At 46.8% G+C, this 9,124-nt stretch overlaps 1 protein-coding gene across 1 annotated transcript in view; it reads right to left on the bottom strand.

Annotated features, from left to right (window-relative positions):
* Positions 1-206: 206 nt before the first annotated feature.
* The window catches only part of tln1 (talin 1), a 75,303-nt gene continuing 66,385 nt past the window's right edge, over positions 207-9,124 (bottom strand). The window contains exons 54-57 of the mRNA XM_056431885.1: positions 9,013-9,075; positions 8,745-8,927; positions 5,247-5,372; positions 207-1,425 (exon numbers count right to left, since the gene is read on the bottom strand). Coding sequence (XP_056287860.1) covers positions 1,291-1,425; positions 5,247-5,372; positions 8,745-8,927; positions 9,013-9,075 — 507 coding nt within the window. The 3' untranslated portion in view covers positions 207-1,290. The remainder of the gene's footprint in view (positions 1,426-5,246; positions 5,373-8,744; positions 8,928-9,012; positions 9,076-9,124) is intronic.

The raw sequence follows: 9,124 nt of genomic DNA, 5'->3' as shown, positions 1-9,124 counted from the left end.
CAGAATCCCACCGTTTGATATTTATAGAGAAGTTATTCCATAATAATGGGGTATCATAGGAAAATGCCTCGTGTGTGTGTAGCAAAAAAACTAAACTAAACAAACAGATATGCGATGACATCATCTCATGATGCTCACGAACACATATTTAAAATACAGCTGAATATAAACCCACTCGGTGAGAAGAAGAAACGGAAGTCAGAGAGTTTCACTGAAAACTGGCTTTATTGAATATAAATCTCTTTTACATGTTGCCGTGGCGACGCTGCAGTGAAACGTACAACGTGAGCGGGAGCAGACGGCGCCGTGGAGCGGTCCCTCTGGTCTGAGGCGCGCCGGAGCACGTCAACAAAATAAAAGACTCGTGTGGCGTGAAGGACTCTAAATGCTCTGATAAATTATTCAATCGGTGAAGTGCGTCAGGGGAAACGACGAACAGTTATAATACTGGGTAAAGTCTACGAAGGCACTTAATAAAGAGCGAGGGAACACGAGGCCCTCGGGAGTGAGGAGAGCGAGTCGCATCAGGACCGGCACGGATGACATCATCGCCAACTAATGTGATGTCATACGTCTCCAGGTTAAATATATGGCTTCAGACTCGCGTCCCAAGAACCTTCGACACGTCGCTGCTCACGGCCAAATACTGACAGACACATAACTAACGTAGCATCTATTTTAATACATTTCATAACTCGATCTTTAGAAAAATAATGTGTTCCCTCTCAGATTTGTTCCGTTGCAAAGTTACTTTTTTCTTCTTCTATTTAGTCTTTAAAAAACAGCTTTTGTCTTATTTCAGTTTTTAACAGGATGACAAGGAACGAACTGAATGTCATCGCCGTCAATGTGGTCACTTGAAAGATACACACACACACACACACACACACACACATACGCACACACACGTCTGCATAGCACATTTGCATAGATTATGCACAGTTTGCATAGAAAGCTTAATTGTGCTCCGCCTCCACGTCTCTAAAATATAAACGTCCTATCGGTGAAGACGAGCCAAAAGTCATTGGCAGGATTTTATCAATTTTACGAAGCAACGTAGCATGTACACAACAAAAAACAAACATATAATCCAGAAAACAAGATATATTGGAAAGTATTTGATCATATATAATCAAAAAAAGCCGTAAAAATAATTTCTGTATCATCAAAATTCCTAATCATTGGCATCGTTTTGACTTTTTTAATTAAATACGGGAAACAGAAGGTGACGCCTCCTCTTGCTTCACGCCGGGGGGAGGGGGAAGGATTTGAGCGTCGCGCGCGCCTCCCTCACTGCTCCTGGCCGTCCTCACGCAGCTCCGAGGGGAGGAACTTGTACTGCTGCTGCCGGATGGTGGCCAGCTTCCTGCGGGCGTCGTCCAGCTCGCGCTCCTTACGCAGCATCTCCTCCTGAGCGGCGATGATCTGCAACACAACGCGCTCGCTCAGCGGCGTATATACATGTACATACAATATTTATTTAGCCAAGAACCCCCTAACTAGCCATTTTTACCCCCTAACTTGCAATGTTTACCCCCTAACTAGCCATTTTTACCCTCTAACTAGCTATTTCTATCTCCTAACTAGCCATTTTTACCCCCTAACTTGCAATGTTTACCCTCTAACTAGCTATTTCTATCTCCTAACTAGCCGTTTTTACCTCTTAACTCGCCAAGCTTGTAGCTCAGCTTGTAGCTTAGCTTGTAGCTTAGCGTCTAACTTAACTTGTAGCACCGCTAGTAGCTCAGCTTGTAGCTTAGTTCTAGCTTAGTTGTAGCGATACCATGCTTTAGCCTGTATCTTAGCTTGTAGCGATACCATGCTTTAGCCTGTAGCTTAGCTTGTAGCGATACCATGCTTTAGCCTGTATCTTAGCTTGTAGCGATACCATGCTTTAGCCTGTATCTTAGCTTGTAGAGATACCATGCTTTAGCCTGTATCTTAGCGTGTAGAGATACCATGCTTTAGCCTGTATCTTAGCTTGTAGAGATACCATGCTTTAGCCTGTAGCTTAGCTTGTAGCGATACCATGCTTTAGCCTGTATCTTAGCTTGTAGCGATACCATGCTTTAGCCTGTATCTTAGCTTGTAGAGATACCATGCTTTAGCCTGTATCTTAGCGTGTAGAGATACCATGCTTTAGCCTGTATCTTAGCTTGTAGAGATACCATGCTTTAGCCTGTAGCTTAGCTTGTAGCGATACCATGCTTTAGCCTGTATCTTAGCTTGTAGCGATACCATGCTTTAGCCTGTATCTTAGCTTGTAGCGATACCATGCTTTAGCCTGTATCTTAGCTTGTAGAGATACCATGCTTTAGCCTGTATCTTAGCTTGTAGAGATACCATGCTTTAGCCTGTATCTTAGCGTGTAGCGATACCATGCTTTAGCCTGTATCTTAGCTTGTAGCGATACCATGCTTTAGCCTGCATCTTAGCTTGTAGCGATACCATGCTTTAGCCTGCATCTTAGCTTGTAGAGATACCATGCTTTAGCCTGTATCTTAGCTTGTAGCAATACCATGCTTTAGCCTGCATCTTAGCTTGTAGAGATACCATGCTTTAGCCTGTATCTTAGCTTGTAGCGATACCATGCTTTAGCCTGTATCTTAGCTTGTAGCGATACCATGCTTTAGCCTGTATCTTAGCTTGTAGCGATACCATGCTTTAGCCTGTATCTTAGCTTGTAGAGATACCATGCTTTAGCCTGTATCTTAGCTTGTAGAGATACCATGCTTTAGCCTGTATCTTAGCTTGTAGCGATACCATGCTTTAGCCTGTAGCTTAGCTTGTAGATACCATGCTTTAGCCTGTATCTTAGCTTGTAGCGATACCATGCTTTAGCCTGTATCTTAGCTTGTAGAGATACCATGCTTTAGCCTGTAGCTTAGCGTGTAGCGATACCATGCTTTAGCCTGTATCTTAGCGTGTAGCGATACCATGCTTTAGCCTGTATCTTAGCTTGTAGAGATACCATGCTTTAGCCTGTATCTTAGCTTGTAGAGATACCATGCTTTAGCCTGTAGCTTAGCTTGTAGCGATACCATGCTTTAGCCTGTATCTTAGCGTGTAGCGATACCATGCTTTAGCCTGTATCTTAGCTTGTAGATACCATGCTTTAGCCTGCATCTTAGCTTGTAGCGATACCATGCTTTAGCCTGCATCTTAGCTTGTAGCGATACCATGCTTTAGCCTGTATCTTAGCTTGTAGAGATACCATGCTTTAGCCTGTATCTTAGCTTGTAGAGATACCATGCTTTAGCCTGTATCTTAGCTTGTAGAGATACCATGCTTTAGCCTGTATCTTAGCTTGTAGAGATACCATGCTTTAGCCTGCATCTTAGCTTGTAGAGATACCATGCTTTAGCCTGTAGCTTAGCTTGTAGCGATACCATGCTTTAGCCTGTATCTTAGCTTGTAGAGATACCATGCTTTAGCCTGTATCTTAGCTTGTAGCGATACCATGCTTTAGCCTGTATCTTAGCTTGTAGCGATACCATGCTTTAGCCTGCATCTTAGCTTGTAGCGATACCATGCTTTAGCCTGTATCTTAGCTTGTAGAGATACCATGCTTTAGCCTGTATCTTAGCTTGTAGCGATACCATGCTTTAGCCTGTATCTTAGCTTGTAGAGATACCATGCTTTAGCCTGTATCTTAGCTTGTAGAGATACCATGCTTTAGCCTGTATCTTAGCTTGTAGAGATACCATGCTTTAGCCTGTATCTTAGCTTGTAGAGATACCATGCTTTAGCCTGTATCTTAGCTTGTAGAGATACCATGCTTTAGCATGTATCTTAGCTTGTAGAGATACCATGCTTTAGCCTGTATCTTAGCTTGTAGAGATACCATGCTTTAGCCTGCATCTTAGCTTGTAGCGATACCATGCTTTAGCCTGTATCTTAGCTTGTAGCGATACCATGCTTTAGCCTGTATCTTAGCTTGTAGAGATACCATGCTTTAGCCTGTATCTTAGCTTGTAGCGATACCATGCTTTAGCCTGTATCTTAGCTTGTAGCGATACCATGCTTTAGCCTGTAGCTTAGCTTGTAGAGATACCATGCTTTAGCCTGTATCTTAGCTTGTAGCGATACCATGCTTTAGCCTGTATCTTAGCTTGTAGAGATACCATGCTTTAGCCTGTATCTTAGCGTGTAGCGATACCATGCTTTAGCCTGTAGCTTAGCTTGTAGAGATACCATGCTTTAGCCTGTATCTTAGCGTGTAGCGATACCATGCTTTAGCCTGTATCTTAGCTTGTAGCGATACCATGCTTTAGCCTGTATCTTAGCTTGTAGAGATACCATGCTTTAGCCTGCATCTTAGCTTGTAGAGATACCATGCTTTAGCCTGTATCTTAGCTTGTAGAGATACCATGCTTTAGCCTGTATCTTAGCTTGTAGAGATACCATGCTTTAGCCTGTATCTTAGCTTGTAGAGATACCATGCTTTAGCCTGTATCTTAGCTTGTAGAGATACCATGCTTTAGCCTGTATCTTAGCTTGTAGCGATACCATGCTTTAGCCTGTATCTTAGCTTGTAGAGATACCATGCTTTAGCCTGTATCTTAGCTTGTAGAGATACCATGCTTTAGCCTGTATCTTAGCTTGTAGCAATACCATGCTTTAGCCTGTATCTTAGCTTGTAGAGATACCATGCTTTAGCCTGTATCTTAGCTTGTAGCGATACCATGCTTTAGCCTGTATCTTAGCTTGTAGCGATACCATGCTTTAGCCTGCATCTTAGCTTGTAGCGATACCATGCTTTAGCCTGTATCTTAGCTTGTAGAGATACCATGCTTTAGCCTGCATCTTAGCTTGTAGCGATACCATGCTTTAGCCTGTATCTTAGCTTACAGACATACCATGCTTGATTTATTGAAATAAGTGTATATTTTTCATACATCTTTCATATTTTCTTGTATGTCTGTGGTTCCTTTAACCCTTGTGTTGCCTTCGGGTCAATATGACCCGATTCAATGTTTAACCCTCCTGTTACCTTTATATTTACTAACATATTTTACCCTTGAGGTCAATATGACCCCAGCTATTAAAATCTCCAGAAAATTATTAGAATTAATATTGTTTTCCAAGTTTAAGTGTGAGGTACTTTATGTTTGTTTGTTGACTCCCGAAAGATCACCGACATTAAACATTGAATCGGGTCAAATTGACCCGAAGGCGACACAAGGGTTAAGTCGGTACATGTGTTGTGACGACCACAGGTATGTACCTGTGGCCCTGTGACTCACCTGAGCGATGCCGCCCACCATCCGGCTCTTGACCACCACGGCCTGGTCGTCCTGAGCGTCGAATGCCGCTTTCTGCGCCGCCTTCACCAGGTTGTCGGCGGCCCTCTTCACGGCGTTTCCAGCAGCCTGCAGACACACCATGAGAACACAAGAGGGGGTCAATCTAGACACTGGAATAAAAAGTCCCCTTTCTTTTATTGTGTTTCTTTAAAGCCAGTAAAAGACCCTTGAGGAGGATCAGAGTCAAACGAATAAAAAGGAAGACAAGGGGAACTCTTAGTGGCTCACAGTCGGACTATTTCATACAGAATATAATGCTAAGTTTAATAGCATTTCACTTATCTGTAAAAAATACAAATGAATAAGACCAGGAGTTCTTTTTACCTTCTGGGGCTTTTATTTTGAAATACTATAGTCCATCCCTGGTTTCCCAATAACATATAGTGATTCCTGTTGCGATACTTACTCTGGGGCTTTTATTTTGAAGTGGTGGGAGTGGGTTTGGGTGGGGGGGTTATTCCATGCATAATAATACTTTAGATATCTTAACGCATCTCTAACCGTGGACCATGATGTCGTTGTTTATGAACTGATGACACATCCTCAGTTCTTCCTGGAAAGGCAACGCACCTCCTCCAGAGACTGAAACCATAACAAGGGTTTTTTCTCTTCCTGCTCCGAGCTCGACGATAACTGTAAAAGGCAACGAGGCGCCGCCGGCTGCTCCGCGCCGGCAGCCTGACGCTCGTCTCTGATTGGTCGGCTCGGCTCCTGCAAAGAGGACTTTTCTCCTTTTGGGGTTCTGCGCGGCCTGAAATCAGACCCGGTGGATCCTCCGCTGGTTTATCTTTGGCTGGAATGTTACTGTCTGGCCCTGACACACACACACACAAACTGAGCAGCTCAGTGCACACAAAGGCCACATACTGGACCTGGACTGAGGGGGGGGGGGGGGGGGGGTCTTAAATATCACACATTCACTCCATTGTCTGGGGGGTTCCTCTCCGGGTCTCTCGGGCCTCGTTCAGCCATGTTTTCAGTCATTTACACACAGCCGACCTCGCCGGTGACCTCACAGCGGACGCCAGTAAAGTCCCGTGGACACGAAATCCTTAAAGTCCCGTCTGGTTCATTTGTAAACTCTAAATTAATATATTAAAAATATTAAATAAAAGAGGATAACTGTAACCACGATGGGTTCTTCAGCTCGTCCTCAGAGGAGAACTGGGGTTATACCGAGAACACACACACACACACACACACACACACACACACACACACACACACACACACACACACACACACACACACACACACACACACACACACACACACACACACACACACACACACACACACACACACACACACACACACACACACACACACCCTATGATACCCCACTATTATGGAATATCTTCTATAGATATCAAACAGTGTGATTCTGTCTCTCGACCCCCAACCCTTCAAAATGAAAGCCCAGGAGAGAACAGGTCCGACATCCGGTTCCATGCTAAATGTCAAACTCTCCTTTAACTGTCATTTATCTACTGAGGCCACGTTAACTCTCCCAGGTGGCTGCTGGGTAATATCTCATCATGGTGGGCGGTACCAAACCCAAACCGGTACCCTAAGTCCTGAACCGGCTGCTGCCTTCAGGAACCGATGCACATCGTAGGATCCTCAGCGCTCTGGATAATAAGGCCATAACCAGCGGCGTGGACAGAGGGAGGGCAGCCGGCGCGGCGGGGTCATCATAGGTCAGGGCTAGTGTTTCCAGTTCTGGTGCCATGAGGCGGCCCGGTGGATTGTTTCCAGAGCGCCGCTACATGTAAACGTATGGAGGGCATTACTGCGGCGGCAGCTGCAGGCCCAGAAGAGGAGGAGATAAGCCACTGCTGATTGGATCGGAGAATATGAGCCGAGCTGGGCGGGCGGATGTGCTCACAGCCTTAAATATAGTCTTTTTGGGTGGATGGGGCGACGGGGGATGCACCAGCTACACCGAAAAGGTCACAGCAACTACAAGTCACGACTGAAAGGGGGTCAAATCACTTTTATGGTGACGCAATACTCAGGGTTCAAACATATTTGGGATTTCCAGGACTTTAAACCAAATGCCCAAAACAAATGTTCAGTGAAATCTCATGTCTACATGAAAAAGTGATAAAATGTTGTATTTAAACTAACAAAGAGATTCCAAAGCATCCAGTAAATAACCTAAAATGACTCAAATGAATGAGAGACAATAGTTTAGATTAAAAGAATAAACATCATGTCTGTTCAGTTACGGTGCGTTCACTTGCAGCGCGGAACAATGTGCGCTGCGAGTATTAAAGAGCGTACGCCGGCTAATATTTAGAGCGTCTTAATTTAATTATTTAAAACTCAGCATAAATGAATCTATGATAATAAAAACATTTCCAGGATTTTTTTAAACTTTAGGGATTTTTTTCCCCAGGACTTTTCCAGGCCTGGAAATAACCATTTATAAACTTCCATGACTTCTCCAGGTTTTCCATTCCCTGAACGGTGCCCCGGTGTCATGACAGTGAAATGTGGAAGCCCTCTCACCTGGATATAGAGCGCCTGATCCTGATGGAGCAGCTGCATGCGGCTCACCTGTAACCCTAAACACTACCGGAGCCGGTAATAGACCAGCAGCTGTCAGCGGGACTCATGGTGGGAGGATTGTTCCCTCAGCAGGTACTGGAGGACCCGAGGACCCGGGGAGGACCCGAGGAGGACCCGAGGACCCAGGGAGGACCTGAGGAGGACCCGAGGAGGACCTGAGGAGGACCCGAGGAGGACCTGAGGAGGACCCGAGGAGGACCCGAGGACACGATGAGGACCCGAGGACGACCCGAGGACACGATGAGGACCCAAGGAGGACCTGAGGACCCGGGGAGGACCCGAGGAGGACCCGAGGAGGACCTGAGGAGGACCCGAGGACCCAGGGAGGACCCGAGGAGGACCTGAGGAGGACCCGAGGACCCAGGGAGGACCCGAGGAGGACCCGAGGAGGACCCGAGGACACGATGAGGACCCAAGGAGGACCCGAGGACCCGGGGAGGACCAGAGGAGGACCCGAGGACACGATGAGGACCCGAGGACGACCCGAGGACACGATGAGGACCCAAGGAGGACCCGAGGACCCGGGGAGGACCCGAGGAGGACCCGAGGACACGATGAGGACCCGAGGACCCGAGGAGGACCCGAGGAGGACCCGAGGACACGATGAGGACCCAAGGAGGACCCCAGGATCGAGTCTCCAATTAATGCGTTACTCTTCAGTCAGTACATGTTTTGACCTCTAGGGGTGCCAGAGGAGGATCTCATATGAGATGTCAGCAGGATTAGAGGGGTAGCGGTCGAACTTTGGAGCTAAGCCTGTCTTTTCAGTCTGGATAGAAATGGTAACTGCTGCAGAAGGTGCGTGTTTTGCCCTCTAGGGGCGCCAGAGAGCTCCACGGTGACAGACAGTCGGGGGGCACTGACCTGGAGCCTCTTCATGGTCTGGGAGTCCTGGTCCGCCTTGACCTTGCAGGCCACCAGCAGCTGGGCGGTGGAGGCCGCCACCTGCTTGGCCGACGAGATGAGCTTCTCCTCGCTGGCGTGGCCCTGCACCGCGGAGTTGGCCGCCTCGCACAGGTTGTTGGTCGCCGCCGCCACCATGCGAGCCTGAGGGGTCAAAGGTGAGATGGTGAGATGTGTTTTTATACTTTGAGACGTCCTCGAATAAAGAGCCTGAGGGTGGAGGACTTACAGCTGAAATCAGGCCCTGAGACCACTGGCCGTCGTCCACGGCGTTGGCCTGGATCGCTCCAACCTGGAACAACAGGAGCAGCTTCAGGCGTCATGACACGCTCACAACCCTC

This window comes from Pseudoliparis swirei, chromosome 15 (genome assembly GCF_029220125.1).
Source record: "Pseudoliparis swirei isolate HS2019 ecotype Mariana Trench chromosome 15, NWPU_hadal_v1, whole genome shotgun sequence".
Classification (NCBI taxonomy): domain Eukaryota; kingdom Metazoa; phylum Chordata; class Actinopteri; order Perciformes; family Liparidae; genus Pseudoliparis; species Pseudoliparis swirei.
The sequence above is the reverse complement of the archived record's forward strand: the minus strand, read 5'-3'. Positions and strand labels throughout refer to the sequence as shown.